Raw genomic sequence first — 25,735 nt, 5'->3', positions numbered from 1 at the left:
AAAAAAATCAGCCGTCAAAATTGAGAATTAGGTCAGCGAACTAATGAAGCGCCAGTGAAGCTCTATGGTAGTAAGCGTTGTGTTTCTATTAATGAAGCCTTATACGACGCTTGCCGGGACACACAATAACCTGTTCGGAAGAGGGTGAGAGATGTCCGGTGTTCCCGGCATCTGCGGGCGGGATTCGTAGCCGCTCTACCGGTCCGTTTGTGCGGGTACCTCCCGCTGTCGGCTTGGGGAAAGCGACAGACGAGCCCAGTGAACGTCTGCACCACGGTGCCTCCCGGCCCGGCTTTGCTTGGATTCTTAGCAAGACGACACAGCCAGACAGACGCCGAGAGCTTCTCTGGGGACACCAAGGAAATCGGTCCTCGCCTCGCCAGCCTGGCGGCAACACGGCACTCGCGCACGCTTGTGTAGTTGCAGTAAGTTAGCCGGCAGACATGTACAGCATTTCATGACTGCTAGCACTGGCTATTTGGCCCTCCTTATACACATGCTACATGCCCCATTGCTAAAATAGACGCCCTCCTTTTCAAAACGATGAGTTCACAACGTGCATACCTTCAATGAAAACACTCGTCTCAGCCAGATTATTGTAAACATAATTTAGCACTGACATGCACACCTGTTTTAGACTAAATGTAGTACTGTAGCAAACACGTTATTACTACGCAATATATACACAGCAGCCACATGACCATCCAGTACCGGAGCTGTATCAAATATTGTGTCTTACCAAAGATTGACATTGTCACAGAGCTATGACTTGTTTATTGTTGTTTTAGTTTGCAGTTTTGCAGAATTACTGCGTTGAGCATAATAAGAGGTGCTCCAAATATTTTGAACTCGTGTAAACTAATTGAGGTAGTCCAAAAAAGAATAGAAAGAATAGAGTGACAGCTCAAAGTCAATTGACATATACAGCACAAAGCAACCAGACATATGTTGTTGTTGCTAAACAGTATACAGGTGAATTATACCCTAATGCTGTACTAGGTACACAACAAAGTGGACACTACTAACATTTTCTCATTATGTAACAGTTGCCACGAGTTAAATTTAATAATTTCATCAAGATATCGAGTGATTACATGCTGCTACATTATCAATATTGTAGTGTTACATGACTTGCTGATTGTGAGTAGTTCGCAGTTGTGTAGAACTGAATTCCATCAACCATACTGAGAGCTGTTCATCATATTTTGAACTCTCATGTAATTATCCATCCATCCATCTTAATCAAAATAGGATATTGACCCTTATTCTCAAGTCACTTGACACATGTACACCATAACGCAACCAGACATTTGCTGTTACCAAACCGCATTCAGGTAAATTACTGAATACCAAGGGTGTCCAAACCTAGTTCTAAAACAGAAAAACTGAAGGATGCAAGGGTCACTTATAAATTCTTCAACTTTTATTTATTGAAGACCCAAAAAACAATCCATCAAGCAATAATATTTTGGCAATGTGGAGTAAGCTTTCACTCGTTAAAGCTTGAAAATCGTTAATGTGATATGTTCACAAATCAGACGTTGATCTGTGAATAGTTTGTCTCTGTGCATCTAGAAAATATCTAAATAAAACCATCCATCCATCCCGCCATCCCTGAGAAAACCCACGCAGGCACGGGAGAACATGCACACTCAGAACAGGCGAGGCCGGGATTTGATCAGAACTGTGAGGCAGATGTGCTAACCAGTCGAACACCGTGCCGCCTATATGAAAACAATTTATTATTAATAGCAGTTAGGCCTGTGACAATCACTATTTTTTTGGACCATATATTGTCCCACAAATAATTTCTGATGATTATATTATTGGCAATTTTTTTTTTAGATCAAATTAACTACTAATGTAATGATAATATATCATAATAATGCAAGTACACCCTTATATGCAATACATATTTACGTCAAGTATTTTTTCCCTTTGCACATTTGACTGTCAACATTTTTTAAATATCCCAAATAAAACACCAAACATAATTAAAAGAAATGCACATGAATAGAAATCACACCCAAAAACAAAATAGACCCTGTCTGTCTCTGGAAAGGGGAAAAAACACGAACATAAAATGATTGCTTTCTTTTAATATATCATCTTTCACTGTATTGTAAAGTTGTGGGATTGCCATTTGGGATGTATTTCAGAACAGGTGATTTGTGCTGTTTGTCAACCATTTGCTGCATTTCTTGAAATTCTGTCTTTTAAAATTTGCTTTTGCAAAACTACACTTTTGCAGTGTTCCGTTTGTATTTTGTCAAGCAAAGCAGCTCATGAGATAATGAGTGTTTAATGTCGTCAAAGTCTAAATAGCCAAAATACAGAACCTTTAAAGAAAGAGTTAGCTAAGAATGTCTTGGAGATTGGGTTGGGCATCATTTCAATTTGACACAAATCCACAAATAAGAAGACACTTTGACTGTTGTAACGTTACTTGTGGTCAAATATCTAGACTAACTATTCTTCTGCTGTGGTTCACACCCTTATTCCCCTTGTCCATTCTGTCCCTCTGTCTGTCCCCTAAAACCCCTTTCTGTCCGGTTGCATTTTCAATAAACAGAGTAATTAAAACAATTAAAATAAGCAGAGGGAGTACTTCACACTCCCGTTGCACAGCAAAACTGTTCCAGCACAAAAGGCATACAAATCCACCATTCTGCATGGCCATGCAGCTGAACAGGACAGGTTAAAAAAAAGAAATTGAGGGCATTATATTTAATGTAATTAGTTGCTATGCTCCACAGGCAGGATATGAACAAGAGGTGAAAGAGAAATTCTGGAAGGAGCTTGACAAAGTAGTTGCGAGCATCCCAGTCAGAGAGAGTCGTGATTGGTGCAGATTGTAGTGGTCATTTTGGTGAAGGAAACAGGGGTAATGAAGAAGTGATCAGTAAGTTCAGCATCCAGGAAAGGAACTTTGAGGGAGAGATTGTGGTAGACTTTATACAAAGGATGAAAATGGCTGCAGCGAACACTTTCTTCTAGAAGAGGCAGGAATATAGGGTGACCTACAAGAGTGGAGGTAGAAGCACACAGGTGGATTGCATCTTGTGCAGACGATGGAATCTGAAGGAGGTTACCCACTGTAAGGTAGTGGTCGGGGAGCGTGTGGCTAGACAGCATAGGATGGTGGTGTGTAAGATGACTTTGTGATGGGGAGGAAAATTAAGAAAACAGTACAAAGGCAGAGCAGAGAGCCATGTGGTGGAGGCTGAGAAAGGAAGACGGTCGTGTGGGTTTTCGAGAAGAGGCGACAGGAGGTGGACAGGAGGAGCTTCCATAAGGTAGGTTAGGGTGATAGGATAGACATAAAAAGGTGGTGACTGGTGCCAGTCGTGTGCTGAATCGATGGAAAGAATACTTTGAGAGTTGATGAATGAGGAAAAGGAGAGAGAAAGTAGAGTAGAAGATGCAATTGTGGTGGACCAGGAAGTAGCAGTGATTAGTAAGGGGGACGTTAGAAAGGGACTGAAGAGGATGAAAAATGGTCCTGATGACATACCTGTGGAGGTATAGAACCATCTAGGAGAGGTGGGTGCAGAGTTTTGAGTTTTGGCCAGGTTGGTCAATAGAATTCTACAGTAAGATGCCTGAAGAATGGAGGAAAAGAGTGCTGGTGCCAATTTTTAAGAACAAGGGTGATGTGCAGAGCTGTGGGAAGTATAGAGGAAAAAACATGATGAGCCACACGATGAAGTTATGGGAAAGAGTAGTGGAGGCTAGACTCAGGACAGAAGTGAGTATTTGCGAGCAACAGTATGGTTTCATGCCCGGAAAGAGTGCCACAGATGCATTGTTTGCCTTGAGGGTGTTGATGTACACAGAAGGTCAGAAGGAGTTACATTGTGTCTTTGTAGATCTAAAGAAAGCCTATGAGAGGGTACCCAGAGAGGAACTGTTTTACTGCATGCGGAAGTCTGGAGTGGCAGAGAAGTATGTTAGAATAGTACAGGACATGTATGAGGGCAGCAGAACAGTTGTGAGGTGTGCTGTCGGTGTGACAGAGGAGTTTAAGGTGGAGGTGGGATTACTTTTTCACACAGGACCAGGTAACTTTGAGCAGTTTTTTTTTCTGCAATAAATGAAATCACTATTTAAAAAATAGCATTTTATGTTCACTTCGGTTATATTTGTCTGATATTTACATTTGTTTGATTATCTTAAACATTAAAGTGGGAAAATTATGCGAAAATATAAGAATTTGAGAAGGGGGACAGTACTTTTTCACGGGAGTGTAGGTAGAAGGATGATGAAGATGGGTGGGGCTGGCCGGTAAGAGAGCTAGAGGAAGACCAAAGAGAATGTTGATAGATAAGGGAAGACATCAGGGCAGTTGGTGTTAGAGAGGAGGATTCAGGAGATAGGCTAACATGGAAAAGGATGACACGCTGTGGCGACCCCTACTGGGACAAGCCGAAAGAAAAAGAAGAAGAATCAGTCAATCAAGTCAATCAATGCCATGGGCACACACCCAATTTAAAATGTGGACTTGTCAGACCACAGCACGCTTTTCCACTTTGCTTAAGTTCATCTCAGATGAGTTGGGGCCCAGAGAGGTGGCATTCCTGGTGGTTTTTGATGCTGTAAATGGCTTTTTTTTTTTTTTTTTTTTGCACAGTACAATTTTAACTTGCATTTCTAGATGTAGCGACGAACTGTGTTAACTGACAGTGGTCTTCTGAAGTGTTGCTGAGCCCACTTGGAAATATCCTTTACAAAATGATGCCGGTTTTAATGCTGCGCCGCCTGAGGGATCGAAGGTCACAGGCATTCAGTGTTGGTTTTCGGCCTTGCCGCTTATGTGAGAGAAACTTTCTTAAACTGGTGGACTATTTGCTCATGCAGTTGGTCACAAAGTTGTGAACCTCACCTCATCCTTGCTTTTAAACAACTTTCAGGGGGGATGCTCCTTTTATACCCAATCATGACATGCACCTGTTTTAAATGAACCTGTTCACCTGTAGAATGTTCCAAACAGGTGTTTTTGAGCATTCCTTAACTTTCCCAGTCTTTTGTTGTCCCTGTCCCTGCTTTTTTGGAACACAGGTATCAAATACAAAACGAGAGAATATTTGCCCCAAAAAAAAAACTGTGTTCATCAGTTTGAACATTAAATATCTTGTCTTTGTCGTGTATTCAATTGAATGTAGGTTGAAGAGGATTTGCAAATCATCGTGTTCTGTTTTTACTTACGTTTTACACAATGTCCCAACTTCATTTGGTTTGGAGTTTGCAAATTGAATCATCCCAGTGGAACAAACTAACCTTATGCGTAATTTTCTCTGTAATGGTTCTTCCTCCAGAAATTGAAGGAGTCTTGCTATGTGAACTTGGCCACTTAAGACATGTGAGCCTTGACTCTTCTTTACCCTGAGTAGAAGGTTGCACAGTTTGACAATGTCGAGCCGCAGAAAGTCGACCACGCCTTGCATGGTGCCACCCTCTGGCGAATTGGAAGAGACAACTGATAGAACAATGGAAGTAGAGACTGAGGGGGTGGAGGGGGCAGTAGATGAGATTCACACAGCAGTGGAGCTGGATCAAACGATAGTGGTTGTCCCCACACCACCAGATACTGGTAAATATTTTTTGGCCCACTCTCTCTTGTTTAGTCATCCTAACACTTTCCTTAAATCTGACTTATTTGTTTCAATTAATGTTTTGCTGTCTTTGTAGGTGAGTCCAACAGCCTAGAGGACAAAGCTGTCCTCAGTCCATCAGTAAAGTGTAGCTCTACAAGCCCCCCTGAGAGTCAGAGTAGTGACCACCTGAACAAGGATAAGCAGTGTGACATGCTTGAGGAAGGAGGAGCAGATGGCACAAGTGTTGGCGCCATCTCACTTAGCAAGACCCCTATCATGAGGATGAAGACCAAATCTGAACCCAAGAGGATCGCCGTGGCCCTTAAAGCTTCAGACGAAGGTGTGGAGTATTTTGAAGGCAGCAGCGAGGCTGTGGGGGAAGGAGAGCAGGAGCCAATCGAAGCGCCTCTGGGACCAATGGCGTCTGTGGAGATGCTGCTGCATGACTCCATGAAGCTTGGAGCAGGCAACTTACTGGTCAGCCAAGCCTTAGAGCAGCCAAGGAAGTCATCAGTTTTAAATCCCACCATTATTCCTCCTGGCTTGGCACAGGTAGTGTGTAAATTTGGTTAAAAGACTAGCATAAAGAGACTAAACGTTTTAGACTCTGCAGTAACAAAAACATCCAAACAGACTTTTAATAAGTGGTTGTAACATTAAATATTCTTGCAGCATCTATCAAATAAAATGATATTCCTCATTTCATCTTTCTTTTATTCAGGTCCTTTCTGCTTTCCATGCCCACAAGAACACATCAGTTCAACCCCAATTGCTGATTCCTCTCAGCAGCATTCCCTCTTATAGTGCCGCTATGGACATCAACCCTCTGCTGGGTAGCACTTACAAGAAGTTTCCCTATCCCTCCATGGCTGAGATCAGCAGTCTGGCAGGGCAGACTCAGTTCACAGAAGAGCAGATTAAGGTAGTTAAAAGGCAGTGGATGAATATTCTCCACTGAGAAAGATGATCCTTAAAAAAAGGCTAATTAGTCCATAAAATTACTTCAAAGGTGCCCTTCTATATCTAGGTGTGGTTCTCAGCCCAGCGGCTGAAGCACGGCGTCAGCTGGACACCAGAGGAAGTCGAGGAGGCCAGGAGAAAACAGTTTAACGGCACTGTGCACACAGTGCCTCAAACCATCACTGTCATACCTGCTCACCAGCTCTCTGCTGCCAACGGCCTGCAGTCCATTCTGCAGACCTGCCAGATAGTGGGCCAGCCTGGCTTGGTCTTCACACAGGTAGGTGGACAAACAAAATGTGCACAGTAAGTACTGACCTGCTCTCAGCATACATGATAGGGTTAATGAAGTCAACACTACACACTAAATATGCATAGACATTCTTGTCATCAGGCTTAAATAATAAAATTAATGTGGTTGACAATAAGCATAAAGGCAAACTTTTGATACCACACAACATCCTGCAAGTAGTGGCTGTGTTGAAATTCTTTGTTTATTCTTGTTATGTGCAGTCAGAGGGGCACCACTGTGAAATAGTGGTTTGCACATCTGCATCACAGTTCTGAGGTTTGGTGTTGGAATTTTGGCTCTTGACTTGCTAGTCAAACCCTGCTTCCTGCGCATTTCTACAACATTCTGATTAGGTTCAATGAAGACTCAAATGTTGACTCTACATTGTCCATAGGTGTGAATGTGAGTGGTTATAGGTTATATTGACAATGTTTAATCGATTATCGACATTTTAGTGTTGCGCCAAGTACCGATACCAGTACCAAACCGTGGTCAAACACAGCACAGTACCAGTACCAGCACGATACCAGTATTTATATAAAAAGAAAACATACACGACAGTGCTTCTATTGTTTCTTAAAAGGCCAGTACACGAATACACAAAATGTTGACGATCAGCCAATGACTGTCTGCTGACAAGGTTGAAATACCTTTAAGTGTGGAGGTAGGGTTCTGTATGTGAGTGTATGTGTGTGTCAGTGTGTGCATGTGTACGTGCATGCGTGACTATGCGCCAATAGGAGCAAATGGCAAACTGTATTGGTTCCTCTGTCTGCCGGACACCGGTGCAGGTGCATGATGCATCCTTCTGATTGGTCAGATTTCGAGTGCTGTCATTCCAGCAATCGTTGGCTCTCTCATGCTAATTTTGTGTTCTATGTGCCATGCCGGCGCACCTCACCGTAGCGCATACGCACATCCATTGCGCATATACCCCCTCATGGAGGTTGAGGCCCTTTGCGCAGTGTATATATCAAGTAATTTATATAGTCATGGGGGAAATGCAAGATCACCCTTGTTTCTTCAGTTTCTTTTTCCTTTTTAATGCCTGGTACAACAAAAGGTACATTTTGTTTGGACAAATATAATGATGATCAGGAAAATAGAGTCATAAGAGTTTAAAAGCTGATATCTAGCCATTTTCCATCGTTGGATAATAACCCAAATCATATTTTATAATACAATTAAGCTTATGTATTCTTCAGGTAATATACCTTTAGTGGTACCAAGCAGGCATTAAAATGAATAAGAAATTGAAGATACAAGAGTAGGCTCATCTTTTCTTCATGACTTTATATATCATACATCCATCCATCCATTGTCTGAGCCGCTTCTCCTCACTAGGGTCGCGGGCGTGCTGGAGCCTGTCCCAGCTGTCATCGGGCAGGAGGCGGGGTACACCCTGAACTGGTTGCCAGCCAATCGCAGGGCACATTCAAACAAACAAACAACCATTCGCACTCACAGTCACACCTACGGGCAATTTAGAGTCTCCAATTAATGCATGTTTTTGGGATGTGGGAGGAAACCGGAGTGCTCAGAGAAAACCCACGCAGGCATGGGGAGAACATGCAAACTCCACACAGGCGGGGCCGGGGATTGAACCCGGGTCCTCAGAACTTTGAGGCTGACGCTCTAACCAGTCGTCCACCGTGCCGCCAAATCATACATATACTGTAAATAGATATAGTTTTATACACATATATATACACTTTATATATAATAGATATGATAATGCAGACATCGATCTCATTTTTTGAAAATGACTAAGAATGGGCTAATTCCTTTATTAAATATTTCAAGATAATCCTAATATTTTCAAATAATAAAAATAAATATGAATGGTTGTTTGTTTCTATGTGCCCTGCGATTGGCTGGCAACCAGTTCAGGGTGTACCCCGTCTCCTGCCCGATGACAGCTGGGATAGGCTCCGGCATGCCCGCGACCCTAGTGAGGAGAAGCGGCTCAGAAAATGGATGGATGGATTAAATTATTTTTAAGTTTTTGCCATGGTATTGTTTCAATACCGATATCGAGGTATTTTAAGCAAGTATAGAATCGAAGTCAGAATTTTGGTATTGTGACACCACTACTAATTGATTATCAAATTAATCGATAACTATTTTGATAATTGATTACTTGTTTAGAGACCTTGTTTAACTTATCATTGTCCAAATCCTCTGAATTTCATCCTCTCAACAGTAAGTATTCTCAGATTTTTGTACTTGTCCATGAAAGCAGACTGCTTATCTTTGGTTGTAATAAAATAAGACATTTACAAACATCTGATTTTACTTTGGAAATCAATTATCAACATTTGTACCAAATTTCTGACGTTACGGACCAAACCTGTAACTGAATCCTAATCAGTTTATGTTTGTGCGTTTTCCGCACTGTAAATTTGAAATAATGTCCTGTTTTTTTAAAAAAGGGATGGATTTTTTTTTCAAACCGATTCATCGATTAATAGAAAAAATTAACGATCCATCCATTCACAATACCACTTATCCTGTTCAGGGTCACGGGGTGCTGCAGCCTATCCCACCTGATTACGGGCGAAAGGCAGACTACACCCTGACCTGGTTGTCAGTCAGTCGCAGTGCACATATAGACACAGAACCATTCGCACTCACGTTCACACCGTCACTGAGTGGGAACTGAACCCATGCTGGCTGCATTGAAGTCAGGCTAATGTACCACTAGACCATGAGTGACTAGAAAAAAATAATTGAAAGATTAATCGATTATTAAAATATTCATTTGTTGCAACCCTAAATGCTTTTTTTTTTTTATGTGCCCAATGATTGGTTGGCAAGCAGTCCAGGATATACCCCACCTCTGGTCCAAAGTCAGCTGGGATAGGCTCCAGCTGAGCTCACCACAACCCTAATGAAGACAAGCAGTATAGAAAAAGGAATGATTAGATGGTTTCAGAGATTATCAGGTCAATGAAAGTGTCTTTTTTGCGGGGCTGCTCTTTATTCAACTCGCATGTATTTTTGTTGCTCTTTTTCACAAATTTATGGACATAGTTTATATTGGGCAGTGTGCACAGGGAAGTTCAAATATGAATGACAATCAAATGCAGTAGATTACCTGCATCCCATACTAGTTTCATACTATGTCATATTACTGTACGTCTGCCAACATGTACAATTTTCCTCTACTGCGTAACATGTCAGACATAAAATACCACTTGGAATGTTTCAACCATCTATTTTTCGTACCGCTTATCCTCACTAGGGTTGCGGTCGTGCTGGAGCCTATCCCAGCTATCTTTGGGCGAGAGGCGGGGTACATCCTGAACTGGTTGCTAGCCAATTGCAGGGCACATACATTTTAACAAACAAACATTTTGCGCTCACATTCACACCTACACACAATTTAGAGGTTTCAGTTAACCGACCATGCATGTTCTTGGGATGTGGGAGGAAACCAGAGCACCTGGAGAAAACCCACACAGGCACAGAGAACATGCAAACTCCACACAGGCGAGGCTGAATTTGAATCCAGGTCCTCAGAACTGTGAGACAGATGTGCTACCCAGTCGTCGACAGTGCCGCTATCTTTCAACCATTGTGTTGTGGCTGTCTCTTTATTCATATACAGACAGGGTTTAATGTTGTTTTAGTCAGACACTTATTTGGACGTATGGGTCCTTATGTGGTCCACTGCTTTGACTGCCAGTTCAGCACATTGCAAGGTAGAAAATGCATTCATAAATAAGTGACAAACTAATATTTATTAGCGATTCAGGTCTTATCGAACCTTCTGTGATGTTGTGACAACATTAGTAGTGATTGCATTTGTGATGAATGTTAAGTCAACATTCATGTTTGGAAAACTCAAACGACATTATGTGTGCTGCTAAACAGCTGAGTTTACTTAAAGCACATAGGTTGAGTGATGTGTCAAATGTGTACCTTGAGAAGACAGAACTGCTGTCCCAAAAGATATATTTCAAACCCAAACTACTGTACGATTTTTCCACTTCAATGCGGCCCAAAGGATCAACCAGCACGTCTACAAAGGGGTCCTGCGGTCTTTGCATCGTTCAGGGCGGAAGAAGAGACGAGAGTTGTGGCATGAACCTCTCTGCTACTTCACCATGAAAATGCGCCTGCTCACAATGCCCTGAGCATCCGACACCTCCTGGCCAAGAAGAACTATCGCCATGCTGGAGCAAGCTTCCTTCTCAACCAACCTCGCCTTGTGTGATTTTTCTATTTCCTCTTTCCCAAGCTCATGAGGTTCATCAAGGGGATCCGTTTTAAAGAAATGGACGACATCAAGATGTCTGTGACGACCGAGCTGCGATGATACAGGAGGAATGTATAGAGGCGTAGCCGAGAAGGCTGGGAAAGTGCGTTAGACCCCAAATGGATATCTCTGAAAGGGAAAACCTTTGTAGTTTGGATTTAAAATACCGTATATCTTTTGTGACTCCAGTCCTAGAACTTTTCTGATAAACTCCGTACTGTATGTGCAGGAGAAAAATGACAAGTAGCAGTCCCAGCATCATATAAATATAGTTCTGTCATTTCCCAACGCATTTTGTGTAAAGTTTTCACACCTTCCCATTCAATAGCATAAGGAAAAGTCCAAAGCTTTGACTGGTGCTTTACATCTCTGACAGTGTCAAATGAAACTGAGCGTAATTATAAAAAATAATCTTATTCTGGGCTGAAATATTCAAAAATTAAATTAAGTAGCACGAGAGTAGTATCTTTGTCTCCCATTTTGTGTTTCCAGGTTGCTCCAGGAGGGAATCTTCCAGTGACGAATCCCATCACCTTGACAGTGGCAGGACTGCCAAACCAGTCCCAGAGCTCCAACAGAGTTTCCTGCCAGTCGACCCCAACGAACAGTGAGCTGAAACGGGCTACCACTGTACAGCCCCCCTCGCTTTCCCCACAGGTATAGCTACTTCCCTGACCCGTACCTATAAAGGCCTTTTCACAGGGCACTTGGTTATCTTGGTGTTCACTGCGGGGCAGGACGCAGAAACGACTGCGCCCCAGTGCAAGCTTGCCCATATTTGGAAGAGGTTGCTTAGTGGTCTACCGGGAAGTAGTATGGATGCTTTTCCCAGTGGTTGATCTATTGTTGCTACCACTCTGAAATCACTCCGCCAACCGCTCTCCTATTAGATGTGTCATCTGATATCACAGTGACGCCCCTCCAAAGTTGAACATTTTTCAACTTGAGGCGCAGCGCCACAATGGCAAATGCCCTCCTTGCACGCCACGCCACGACATGGCGTTCCGTCGTCCCGGTCTCTCAGCACATACACAATGAATGGTTTCCTCGAGGACGCGTTGCGCCCTGCTAAGTGCAGTGTGAAAAGGCCTTAAGTCATAGATACTGTGCTGTCAGTGCAGTTTTTAAACTGTACATTCAAACATGAAAGCTGGTCTTAGGCAATAGCAAACAATAAAACTATTTAACATGTAACTGTACCTTTCTCTTTGGAAGGAGAACTCTGCCCTGAGTGCTGACACATTCAGTATGCGCCCCAAGAAGTCCAAAGAGCAGTTGGCCGAGCTGAAAGCCAGCTACCTTAAAAACCACTTTGTCAGTGATGCAGAAATTGCCCGCTTGATGAAGATCACCAATCTAACCAAGGGAGAGATTAAAAAATGGTTCAGTGACACCAGGTATAACCAGCGCAATTCCAAGAACAACAATGTCATTGTTTTTCACGACGGAGGCAGCAGAGGAGGTGGCGGATGTAGTAGCGGCACAAACACCACCATTGTCATTGACTCAAGCGATGAAACCCCAGCATCCCCTCATCCACCATGCACGCCTCTTGTAAAGGAGAAGGAGACACGGCCCAAGACGTGGAATCCGTTCCCAGACTTCACTCTGCAGAAGTTTAAAGAGAAGACGCCAGAGCAGTTGGTGGTGCTGGAGGAGAGCTTTGAGAAGAGCAGCACGCCATCTGATGAAGAGCTGAGCCGCCTGAGAACAGAGACTAAACTGACGCGCAGGGAGATTGATGCCTGGTTCACAGAGAGACGGAAAATGCCAACAATCAGCACTCCCTCCCCAGAGTCTTCTGAGACAGGACAGATGGATACTGGTGGAGGGAAAGCTGGAGAAGTTGCTGCTGCTTCTCGCTCTGCTTCCTCCTCTCGTAAAGGTAGTCAAACTCCACCTGGAGGCCGCAGTAAGCAGATGCCAGCCAGCAACAGCAACAGTAGCACCAGCAGCAGAGACATCAAAGATAAGACTAAAAAGACTCCAGAGCAGCTCCACATTTTGAAAAGTGCCTTCGTGCGGACTCAGTGGCCCACAACAGAAGAGTATGACCAACTAGTCGAGGAGAGCGGCCTCCCCCGACCCTACATTGTCAGCTGGTTCGGGGACTCTCGGTACTCCTGGAAGAACGGCAACCTTAAATGGTTTTTTCAGTATCAAAGTGGTAACGTAGAGGGCCCGAATGGTGGTGGAAATCACAAAATGGGAGGTGGTGGCAGTCGAAAAAGACGTGTCCGAAATCGTGGTTGGGGGAGATCCCGAACTCGCAAGCAGCCAAGGCGGACAGCATCCTTTGGTTCAGACTCGGACAGATGTTCCCCACCAAAGAAATTAAAGAGTGGAAGGGACGTCTTAAAGGAGTATTACCTAAAGCACCGCTTCCTCAATGAGCAGGACCTGGATGAGCTTGTCAACAAGACCAACATGAGCTATGAACGGGTAACACAAACACATTTTACTTGCGCAAACTGCATAACCTCAAAATTTTATATTTAAAACCCTTTTGGCCCATTGTAACAAATTATGTCACAGCCACATTTCTACCAAACACAACTGTTTAGTTTAGCTGAGCAAGGTATGTTTTGGAACCATAAACTAGTTTCACTGCAAGGTGTGTGAGTCATCTACATAAATAGCGTGTCATCATACTAGTGTGACACAATGTAGCCTGCCAATTAAGTCCACAAGAAGGAAAAGCAGCAGAGTAAACAAAGAACAAGTTGTTTTTTTAAAACAAAAAGAAACATTGTTTGACTGTTCTGTGTTCTTTCCATTCCATTCTTGTAATTATTGATAATTCGACAGAGTAAAGTGTGTCTTGGTCCACCTTTTATGTGTCACACTGGTACTGTCGGTAGCACAACAGAGGGGTCTTAAAAAAGCGATAGTCATCATCAAAAATGATTTTGGTACACCCTTGACAATAGAAAATTACTCTCCATACTGAACTGGCTCAAACTACACTGCTTGGTGGAAACAGGGATTTTGTGCACTACCATTATTTCTTTAATTGTATATGCCCACTACAGCCAGATACTTTGATTATTGAAACTCCAAAATGCCAAATTATTTCCCGGAATAAATGCAGGAATTACTGTCTGCAATCCCCCGTGTTTACCATTTTCACATTACGTTGGTTATATCATAACGAGTGCAGTGTAGATTGTCAGATGTTCCTTGCCTCGCCCAAAGCAGAGATATCATAGCTGACGGATTATGTCATTACAGGTAACTAACAAACATAGCATAATATTAATAACAACATATACAATAATAATATGATAAAATCTCCTGAACACGTGTAAAATGTACAGTTTTATGGTCCGAAGGAACTAAAGTTAAACTTGTTGGCCATAATTCCAAAAGGTGTCATTGGCGCAAACACAACACTGCTCATCACCAAAAGAATGCCATAGCTACCATGAAGCATGGCGGTGGCAGCATCATTATTTCTGGCTATTTTTCCTTAACTGGAACTGGGGGTTTTAGTCAAGGTGGAGGGAATTATGAACAGTTTCAAAAACTAGTCAGTGTTAGCATCAAACATTCAGGCTTCTGCTAGAAAACAAAACAAAGCAAAAAATGTCAGGAAAGGCCTGATATAACAGTTAAAATGTATTTACGGTTTATCAGAGGAACTTTTAATTGTGGCATGTGTGTGCTGACTTCGGTTTAACATGACTTTCAATTAGGGCTGTGAAAAAAAAAAAATCAAACAACTCGGCAAAGTCGACTTCAAAAATAGGTCAACACAAAATGTCTTCAAAATTCCACCGGGACCAAAAAAAAAAAAAAAAGTTTGTGCCGCCGGAAGACATATTTCACAGGGACATTTATTGCAGACAGACGCATGTGTTGGGCCACTGATAAACGTTGTCATAAATCACAAAGGAGCGTGATTTTGTTGACACTGTTAGATGTGTAATATACATATAACATGATAAGTTTAAGCGAGCTGAATGGCAGTTAGCATTTTTTTACCTAAAGTGGTCATCGCTAGCATTCTAATGTTAATGGCGATTGCATTTACCATTTTGGGGTCTCAAATTCTGTACATCTAATTTATACCATACACTCAGTACCAACATATGCAGTCTATCCCTCTTAAATGGGAATACCATGAAAGTTATTCATAAAAAAAAAGTAAGAGTGGGGGGTGATTAATATTCGACTATTCGATCAATAATCAATAGGAGAATCGATTCTAAAATGATTTGATAGTGACAGCCGTAGTTAAAGTGTGATTGGTTAATTAAGAACACAGATACATCGCAGTTATAAGACGTGTGCACTCTTTTGCAAACACAATATTTCAGTTGTTTATTTTTACTTAACCTCTCAAAAAAAAATTTGCGATGGATGATTACAGCTCATCTGTAACATTAATGGTGGAAAGAAGTTTTGAAATAGTTTATCTTGGTCTCATTTCTGTTTATCCCAAAAACTTGACATGTGAACATGGGTGTGTAGACTTTATATCCTCTGTAAGTAGAAGTAGACATGCTTGTGAGAAAGACTGGTAAAAATAGAAGTACTAATTCAAATCCATAAGTAAAAAAGCACAGACCTTGAAATGTACTTAAGTACAAAAGTAATACGCATAAAGACATTTTTAAGGTCAATGCATTTTGGGGAGAAAAACCTGCACACAAAACAGTTTTACGCTCTTATTAACTATTAGAATACTCATACTGAGAAGAAATCACTGTACACGCTGTCAAAACAATGGGTTACCATTACTAATGTTGTGAGCGGACTAAAAAAAAGGCTAAATTAGCTAATGATAACAACTGAAAAAAAATACAACTTACATGTATGTGTTTTTTTTTTTATTTGATTAATTTCTTTACCTTGACTTGCGCACTGATGCACAGTCATGTTGGAATAGGAAGGGGCCATCTCTAAACTGTTCCCACAAAGTTGGAAATGTCCAAAATAATAGCCCCTGAGCTCCAGTGAAAGGAACGCTGAATTCTTCAACATACCAAGAGATTTTGGACAGTCAAACAGTTTGGGGATTACCCCTTCCTGTTAAAACATGTCTGTGCACCAGTGCACAAAGCAAGAATTAGTATGGATGAACTTGACTGGCCTCCACAGAGTACTGCTCTCAACCCGATTAAATACCTTTGGGTTGATTTCAAGTAGACAATGAGCCAGACCTTCTCATCCAACATCAGTATCTGACCTCACAAATATCCTCCTGGAAGAATGGAGGGAAAATCCCATAAACTCACTCCTAAACCTTGTTGAAAGCCTTCCCACAAGACAACATCATAATAAACCATATGGATTTAGAATGGGAAGCACGGTGGACAACTGGTTAGCACATCTGCCTCACAGTTCTGAGGACCAGGGTTCAAATCCCGGCCTCGCCTGTGCAGAGTTTGCATGTTCTCCCCGTGTCTGCGTGGGTTTTCTCCGGTTACTCCGGTTTCCTCCCACATCCCAAAAAACATGTGGTAGGTTGATTGAAGACTCTAAATTGCCCTTAGGTGTGAATGTGAGTGCGAAGGGTTGTTTGTTCATATGTGCCGTGCGATTGGCTGGCAACATGTTCAGGGTGTGCCCCGCGTCTCGCCTGAATATAGCTGGGATAGGCTCCAGCACGCCTACAACCCTATTGAGGATAAGTGGTACAGAAAATGGAGGGATTTAGAATGGGATCACTTAAAATCATATGAGTCAAGGCAGGTGAGCGAATACTTTTGGCAAAATAGTCTATCTGTTTACAAATGTAAGGAGTAAAAGTTAAAAAGTTATCATCAATAGCTGAAAACTCTTAAGTACAGTACAGCAGTTAAGTATATGTACTCGGTGACTTCTCACCACTGATTTTAGGTTCAGTCAGAAATTTTACCCAAAAGCTGAATTTCCTTAATTTTTATGAACAATGTATAGGCATGCACACAACAGACCAATAGAAAGCTGCTCTTAATTATCATACTGTTGGTCTTTACGTGGCTCGCTCTAAGTGATGGGCTAGTCCTATATTTGATTTGAATGTATTCTATGTAATGCAGCAGTCCCGCATTCGGTGAAGGTCGCATGTTAACTTTCGGTCAACAGCAAAAGCATAGTGAAAACATGGGAAAGGTGTTTAAACACACCGCAGTATGGGCTGGAGGAGGTGTCTCCTTGTCTTTCAAAAGTAAAAAACTTTTGATTTTCAATCTTGAAAAGTATCGGCACCGAACTATTTAAGATTGTCACTGTCAGGCAGAATCCTCATATGTTCAAATTTGGTAACTTTCATCATTAAAAAATGTATACTGTTGGTCAGTCCTCACGTGGCAATGTTATTGGTTCAACATGCCGTTTTTTTGTTTCCTGAAAAGTGATAGTTTTGGAGATGAGAGGATTCTACCCGGCAGTGATATTTTACACAAACACAGCCCAGGTTATCACATATTTAATGACAGAGGTTATTTTTCAGTCGGATGGCGTACCAGTAGCTTGTAACATATCGACAGCGTAAACTATTATGGCATCTGACCTTTCCTCAGGAAATACTTAATGTGTTGCCGTGCAGAAGGTCCATTATCAGAGCATCCGAGTGAAAGCGCCTGTTTAGATACGAGCGTTGACGTTCATTTCAAATCCACATGTGGTGTGGTTCTGAGGCTGAAGTGTACAATATGTGTGTGTTTTGCTGTTTAGACTTCATTAAATACAATGTAGTTACAATTTGGTTATGACTTGGGACCGTCTGTGTAAATAAGGCCTTGATCTTATGTGGATAAATACCAGATATCAGCTAGTGCAACTACAGTCTAAATATACCATGTGATTGCAAGCCTATCCATCCATTTCAGAATGATTGAATAGGTTTGGGCCAAATTAAAAGGTATATATTGATTAATATAATCGTTTACTTACCTGTGGGCATGTACAACCTGCATTCCAGTGTTCAGCAAATGTAAACACATTGATGAACACGGCTAAATGTTGGCGTAACTAGACAAAAACGGGCAGCAAATCGGAACTGGGTATTAAAGACACGCAGTGTAAATCTAGCCTAAGTGACTTAAGTGGAAGTGTTACAGCTCAGATGACAGCATCCAGTTAAGTATTCCTCTCGTTTCACTTTCTTTCCATGAAGGTCCGAGAATGGTTTGCTGAGGTCCAGAGACGCCTCGACATGGGTGCAGACCCCTTCCAGGAGCCGGCTTTGGGGAGGGCGGACGGAGGAGAGGGGGCTGATGAGATAAGTGGGGAGGCGTCGCATGCCAACAAGGTACCAAGAGGTGACAGAATGGGAGATGAAGAGGAGGATGAAGACAATGAAGAGCATGATGAGGAGGATACAGATGACAGTGAGGTTTGGGAGCCGTCACGCAGTGTGAGGAAATCCTTGTCTGTATCTGAAGACTAGATTTGTGCACAAGCCTCAATTGAAGCATTGAATATGTTCCAAGTATTTCCAAATGGTGTCGACATGAAACTAACACATTATTAGCAGCTGTATCTCCCTGTCTCAGCCCTCACCTGACTGACATTATTAAGATGACCTGAAGAGAATTTTTGTCACACCAAAAACATTGAAAAGTAGATAATCATTAAAAAAAAAAATAATAATAATAATAACAAATGGATTTGGTGGTTCAAAACTGAGATCGACATATGTCATACATGAAAAGTGGCTGTTATTAAAGGGTAACTTGGGGAGGAATTGATATTTTATGTCTACTGTAAATTCCTTTTTTAAATGCAATGTTGCATTTCCCTTGTACAAGCCCAAATTTGAACAGAATCTTTCAGAATTTCCAGCGAATGATCACCCCTCTTCCCTACAAAAACAAAAGTGTGACTTCCTAATGTGTTTACAAGGTGCCACCTAGTCAAACACCTTGAGCGCACATGGTGGAACTAGTCTATAATGCTGTTTTATGTATTACGGCTTTGAAAGCTATAGTCACCTAAATGAGAATGAATGCGTTTACACTGATCATGAAAGTCCATGATGGATAAAGGCCGAATGCAACATGAGCCAAAGTACATGAACAGTGAGTGAATGCCAACGTATTTGTTGAAGGGTGTCGATTCAATTCTTCCCTTGATGGTTGTTACTAGTCTGTTTTAACAAGGAATATAACTAATGGGGGGGGGGGGGGGGGGGGGGGGGATGTTTAATATGCACTGCGGTTGATGTTTTTTGTTTTGTTTTGTCTTTGCACCTTTTGACACAACAAGCTCTGTGCTGTTGTTAATTTATATATATATATATTGGTTCTGAAACTTTGCCAAATTGGAATGTGTTGTTTCTCAACCTCCAAAACAAACAAATAACCAACCAAACAAACAAAGTGTTTAGCTGCAGCTTATGGTGTAAATGAAATGCACCTGCTGTGCCTCAATCATAAGTTAAACAAATCCACGTAAGCAACAATCATGACTTAAACCTAACTACTGGTGTGACGTATTGTTCTCAAAACAGTATTTCAGACATTTTAAATCGTGAAGCACCTGAACGAAACTTGTTTCAAATGCACTTTGTCTGCCACATAGTGGATGAAATTATAATTTGGCACCTTATTTTATCATGCAATGGCTCTGAGAGCCCATATTTGTTATCTGACTAATCCAGTATTTTGCGTTTTTTTTTTTTTTTTTTTTTTTTAATGAATCATTGTTCGTTTTCCCTGAGGAGGAATCTTCCCAGTTGATCCACTTTTGTAATAATATGTAAATGGTGTCAGATGTTTATAAGGCTCCGTAGAATCAGCTGCCACTTACGTTCGTTTTATTGCACACTTTGAGCCACATTTTGAATACTTTTTTGGGGAAAAGAACGCTTGTATAATGTTTTGTATTGTTTCAAATCATGTGTCCACTTAACTTTTTGATGGACTTGGGAGGACACGTTAGTAGTGGCCTTGCGGTTGTCTTCTCACAGCAAACCAACCAGATGACACTATAAGGACATGTTCAATAGCTATATAATGTGTTAACATCCCCTTACGTCCGATCACAGAAAGAACTGTCGTAAGGAATGACTACCAGCTGCCGTTTAACCAGCCTCGGCAAGGACAATTACCCCCCCCCCCCCCCAGCACCATGTTGACTGTTGTTAACTTATACAGACATACTGTACCTACATGTGCCTACTTGGCTTGTGAACTCGTTGCAAGAGGATCTCCCCATATTGTCACAAAGCACTTATGGTAGCCTATCTTAAAGGAAATGGGGATGCATGAGCAAGATGTGCTTTCTGCCGACACTACAAAATGCCTGTTTGAAGTTAAACATTACAAACCTCTGTCCCTAACCATGGTTAAACCTCGGGCTTCTAAATTACTTTCTTGTACTTGTCATTCATGCTACATGCTATCACCTTTTAGACATCGCAAAAGCATTTTCAGCCTGCCTGGTATAAAGTCACTAAGCTAGCTCGCTGATTGCAACTGAATGAGCAGAACTCTTTGACACATTATTTGTCGTAATGTGAATAGTAAGTGCCTGGGCATGGAAAAGAACAAGATGTTGTACCATATATACAGTTCATGTATACCGAGCGTTTATACCTTTGTCTATTACTGCATGCAATAAGTACGTTGAACAACTGCTCATTTTGTACATATACAGTGTGTGTGTGTCTGTTTGGTTGGGTTGGTATCGTTGGCACAGTGGTTTGCTAATCTAAAGATAAACAAGTGGTATGATTTCAAAGTCTGTTATCATGGATTGTATAATTGTCTTTCCCAAATCATTAACAGTATAAACAGTCCTGTCAGTTAGCTAAGAACACTTCCAATAGTGAGCCTGAGTCCTTTTAATACTTAGTCATTACAAGCATTTGATTTTTGTGTTCTTTCTGCTGCTTATTTTAGTACACAGATGAGGTACAAGCCTACCCCAAAGTATTTTACTAGCCATGCTTGTAAAGCTTTTCTATGTTTTTATCAATGACAAGTGTCTTTACAACCAAATAGTTTGTTTACTGCACACACTCACCTGTGTTCGAAAGTGAAAGTGAAATAGAATTTATTTTGAGCTCAGACGGTTTTGCTAGAGTTGCTTTTGGGTACTTTGGTTGCAAGGAATATAAAATCACAACTCACTTGAAAGATGAGCACTTTATTGAAGGATATAAATACAATGTCCGCTAGGAGCAACATGTTGTAATTTAAAAATGTTACTGTTACAATAAGGCCCTATAGTAAATTATATGACCAAATAACTGTTTGCTCGATGCGTCTCTTCTTTGATTTGTTCCATGGGTATAATGATAAAGTGCTGTGTCTTCTAAGTGGGTTTTGATTTTATATAATGTATCATATAGCCTACCATATATCCTACTTGCAGTAGAGCTTGTATCGTGAGTAGTTAAGCTGCTGTAATATTATACGCATACCTTTTTGTCATCTAAATCCTTCACTATGTGCTCTCATTGTTTGTTTATACCTGTGCTCTTTGAATGTTTTGCAAATGTTTTCACCATAGCTTTTTCAACAAAATACACTTTGTCACAATATATATATATTTTTTTTTTTCTATTGCAAGCTCCTTTCTTATAAATGGAACACGTCCCTGTTTCGGTTCGGTCACAGAACCTAAAGTTTCGATCTACAGTGATGGCAACTCCCATATTAGATGCAGATGTTCCATTAAAATGCATAACTGGAGTTGCAGTGAAGATGAAAAGGATGACGCCATCACTTTAAAGCTCCCAATAAATGTTTACTTTGTCATTTTTATTTACATCACTGACTTGCAGCTTCTTGAACTTCCTTGCTACTGGCAGTTCAGTTTATTTAAAGAAGAGCGCTTGCAAATGAGCTGAATGTGAATTGTGAAAAGAAATCAGGTGACAGCAATTGTTGTGCAGGGTAATTTGTACTACTTTTAAATTCCGCGAGTTATTAAAGCTATTGTTATGTATGTTACATGATTTTAGGCCCGATAGAAGTTGAGAAACACTGATATAGAAAATGGATGAATGCTAGGGATGTAACAATATTCACAATATTGCGATATTGTGAAATTAAAAGTGCCTTGATATCGTCGTGGTCCTGTCTCGGTATAAAATAATGAGTATAGATATAGCATGAGAGTATAAATGCACCTGATTGAATGCGTAACCCTTGTGACCATGTGGTACATCTAAAAAAAAATACACTCATTGGCCAACTGGCCCACGTGACCAAAAGGCTGTGTTTTGGAAAGATGCGGAAACAACTGGTGGTGCCCCGAGTCCCTCCCGAGGCTACAGCGTAGCCGCTAAGCCGGTCTGGCGTCGCGTAACGTATCCCTCCCCAATACATTCATTCATTCATTCATTCATTCATCTTCCGTTCTGCTTCTCCTCACTCGGGTCGCGGGCGTGCCGCAGCCTATCCCAGCTATCTTCGGGCGAGAGGCGGGGTACACCCTGAACTGGTCGCCAGCCAATCGCAGGGCACATATCAACAAACAGCTATTTGCACTCACATTCACACCTATGGGCAATTTTAGAGCTTTCAATTAACCTACCATGCATGTTTTGGGGATTGGGAGGAAACCGGAGTGCCCGGAGAAAACCCAAGCAGGCACGAGGAGAACATGCAATCGCCACACAGGTGGGGCCGGGACTTGAACCCCGGTCCTCAGAACTGTGACGCAGATGTGCTAACCAGTCTCCACCGTGCCGCCCCCCAATACATTCCATTTGTCCCAAAAATGAAACAACAAAATAGATCCACTCCATACAAACACAAACATCAATCCAAAAATAAATCATCTGACATACTTCCCTCTCTTCAAATAAAATGTCCACATTTCAAATTAAATCATTACAGAGGCTACTGAGAAAAGATAAATCACTAAGGAGAGAAAAAGAAACTCAGGATTCCCATGCCTCTAAGAGTGATCGTACGTTTTTGACTTGAATTTTTGGACTCAAGCAAAGAAATCAGTAGGCACTATCCAATTTCTGTTATAAATAAAAGTAATATGACAGTAAATACTTTAGAATTAGTGAACAGACAATTTCTCAATGGACAGTTTTGTTATTGTGAGCATAGCATGATTATTGCTGCAGCAATAATAGCGGTTTGGCGGTACAGTGTACAAACGTAAACATTGGATGGATGAGGATAGAAGTGCATGGTAATATATGATTTGAAGATGTCTTTCACAAAAACCTGTGGGGAAACACATAAACTACTGAAGCCTGTTGAGGACTCAGCCAGCAAGAAAGAGTTTTTTCGGTTCGCCTGCTTTCGTATCTTTGCCACACCTGTACCGTCAACCTTCCTGTAATACCGTGAGCTTTCCCACGATATCGCAATAATTATCATACCGTGAGATTAATATGGCGATAAAACCGAACTGTAAAGTGTACCCCAACAGAGAGCGAGCAGTATACCCATCAGCCAGAGGAGGAAGTATTTGCTATTATCATTTGTATTTATATTAATTGGGCATTTCTTGACATTTGAATCTATGTTGTCTATGTTTTTCCATGTTAAAAGTTAGTTGTCAAGTTATTGCAAATAAGTGCCACTTCCCCTTGAAAGAGATTGATTAATCGATGGAAGATTTAATCTGGGTTTTACTCACTGAGCAAGAAACATTTTCCTTTAGTCTCATTTTAATTTTGCATTGAATAGTTTCATTGTTTCTCAAGAAGTTTCATTCCTTACATTTTTCTCTAGCAATGAGGTGCTTGTAAGCGCATTGGCATCTGCATTATAATTATGTTTAGGATTTTGAGAAATATCTACAAAAATACGAGAAAATGTGTGATTGTGAATAAGTAGTTACAAGAGAGATATTACACAAATTTGTAATTTCTATAACATCACATTCTAGTCTTAGATTTACTCATTTTTCTCCACACCAAATGAGGTCACTGTGTTTTAACGTTTTAGTTTAACATTAAATTCAGCTTTTGCTTCCTTCTAACCCGAAGTCTGGTGTCAAACTCAAGGCCCGAGGGCCAGATGGGGCCCGCCACATCATTTTATGTGGCCCGCGAAAGCAAATCATGCTCGTCAACTTCCGTGATTTTTGCTAAAATCTGTACCCAAATTCCAAATTGTCATAATAATAAACAATAATGTTGAGATATTCCATTTTTTCTGTTACCAAACCCTTCTTCTACAGTAAATTAAACAATACTTGAACAAACTATTTTCCTTGTCTTCTGATTTCAAAACTAGTTATCCCTCAATTTGTTGCGTAAAGGTAATAATATGTTTTGGTGATTAAACATTTATATGATTTCACTGTTCTAACGGCCCGCTGAGGGAAATCATAACTATAATGCGGCCCGAGTCAAAAAAAAGAGTTTGACACCCCTGCCCTTAGTCCTTCTACATAAGATTATTATTGTCTAGCTGTGATTATGCATTACTAATAAATAGAGAGTAATCGTCACACATGCCCACGTAATTATTTGTTCAAATTGTTCACTTAATTACAGCATAGGCAGTGGTCACAAAGGGGGAGATGGGGCGTAGTACTTGGAGAATTTGAAATTTAAATTTAATGAATTTAAAATTAGTTTGAAATTTCAGCCGGACACATTTTTAAGTGTCAAAAAAGAGGACATGTCCGGCTAAAAGAGGACGTCTGCTCACCCGACATCAGCGTGTTAAATGGTTGTTGTTTATTTGACCAAGAAAATCTATATTTTGTGTCATGACCTGTTCTGCTTTTCATTTATTTTCAGTTTATATTCAAGGTCTATTGCTGAAAAAAATACTTTTTTGCCTTTGCTTGATGTAAATCTATATGGGTCGAAATTTACCTGTAACACCATTGATGTTACTTTAGTTATTAATATTAAAATGAAAAAATAAAAAAAACATTTATTTAAGAGAAGTGTTCTATACCCCTCAGTAATAGTCACGTAACACAACAACCTTTTATTTATTAATATGATTCTCTTGTTCATTTGACCTTTTTTAACATTTTTATTTAATTGTATTTTTTTTATTTATTATTGAAATCGAGGGGTATACAGTAGTGAGAAAAAAGGCCCAGAGACCCACACCAAAAGTATTAAAATCAACATTTTCATGGATAAGGAAGCCAAGAGATGAGAAAAAAATTGGATGATAGCTTATTGTTTATAGTGGGTCAAAACCAACCCGTTAACATAAGAGATGATAACAGAAAGCTAACAGCTAAAGCTAAAGAGGAAGGTTAAGCTAATGCTTAATATTTCAAAAATATGTTGACATAACGTTACCTTTGTATTTTGACTTATTTTCCTCATCCGCTTTTCTTCTTTTGCGTAACTGTGCGCCCGAGGGCTTTGCTGTCCTTTTCATGATGGATTTTTTTTTTTTAACGAAAATCACCTGTTCTGTTGTGACTGATCGCTGACTTGAGATGCGCCCCCACGTCATGTGACGTGACTTGCCAAGTGACAAACATAGTTACTTTAGTTTATTTTGTAATTGTATTTGTTATTTTCAAGACAGAAACGTAAAGGGGGAACCAGTGGGCGCCACAAATTATTTTATGATTTTATTGAAATATTTTTTCCCGAGGAGGAGGGCGCTGGCAGTGCGCCCCTCCAGCAGATTCGCCTCGGGCGCCTATGCCCAGCGCCGGCCCTGGATGGATGGCTCATAATAATAATTAGCAACAATTATTTCAGGGATTTGATACCGTTCAAGTCATTTTGAGTTTTAT

At 40.9% G+C, this 25,735-nt stretch overlaps 1 protein-coding gene across 1 annotated transcript; it reads left to right on the top strand.

Annotated features, from left to right (window-relative positions):
* The first annotated feature begins 19 nt into the window (after positions 1-19).
* Positions 20-21,794, top strand: LOC133401204 (zinc fingers and homeoboxes protein 1-like). Its single transcript, XM_061673898.1, has 8 exons — positions 20-425; positions 5,316-5,590; positions 5,689-6,146; positions 6,316-6,516; positions 6,622-6,834; positions 11,600-11,764; positions 12,323-13,549; positions 18,213-21,794. Exons 2-8 carry the CDS (start codon positions 5,410-5,412, stop codon positions 18,483-18,485), a joined length of 2,718 nt encoding a protein of 905 aa, XP_061529882.1. The 5' UTR covers positions 20-425; positions 5,316-5,409; the 3' UTR covers positions 18,486-21,794.
* Positions 21,795-25,735: the final 3,941 nt, after the last annotated feature.

The sequence above is a fragment of the Phycodurus eques genome, chromosome 4 (genome assembly GCF_024500275.1).
Source record: "Phycodurus eques isolate BA_2022a chromosome 4, UOR_Pequ_1.1, whole genome shotgun sequence".
Classification (NCBI taxonomy): Eukaryota; Metazoa; Chordata; class Actinopteri; order Syngnathiformes; family Syngnathidae; genus Phycodurus; species Phycodurus eques.
The sequence above is the reverse complement of the archived record's forward strand: the minus strand, read 5'-3'. Positions and strand labels throughout refer to the sequence as shown.

Coding starts and splice junctions, on each gene's coding strand:
- LOC133401204 (XM_061673898.1), top strand. CDS start 5,410: ATGTCGAGCCGCAGAAAGTCGACCACGCCTTGCATGGTGCCACCCTCT. Junction 11,765..12,322: donor CCCCCTCGCTTTCCCCACAG/GTATAGCTACTT, acceptor TCTCTTTGGAAG/GAGAACTCTGCCCTGAGTGC. Junction 13,550..18,212: donor CCAACATGAGCTATGAACGG/GTAACACAAACA, acceptor CTTTCCATGAAG/GTCCGAGAATGGTTTGCTGA.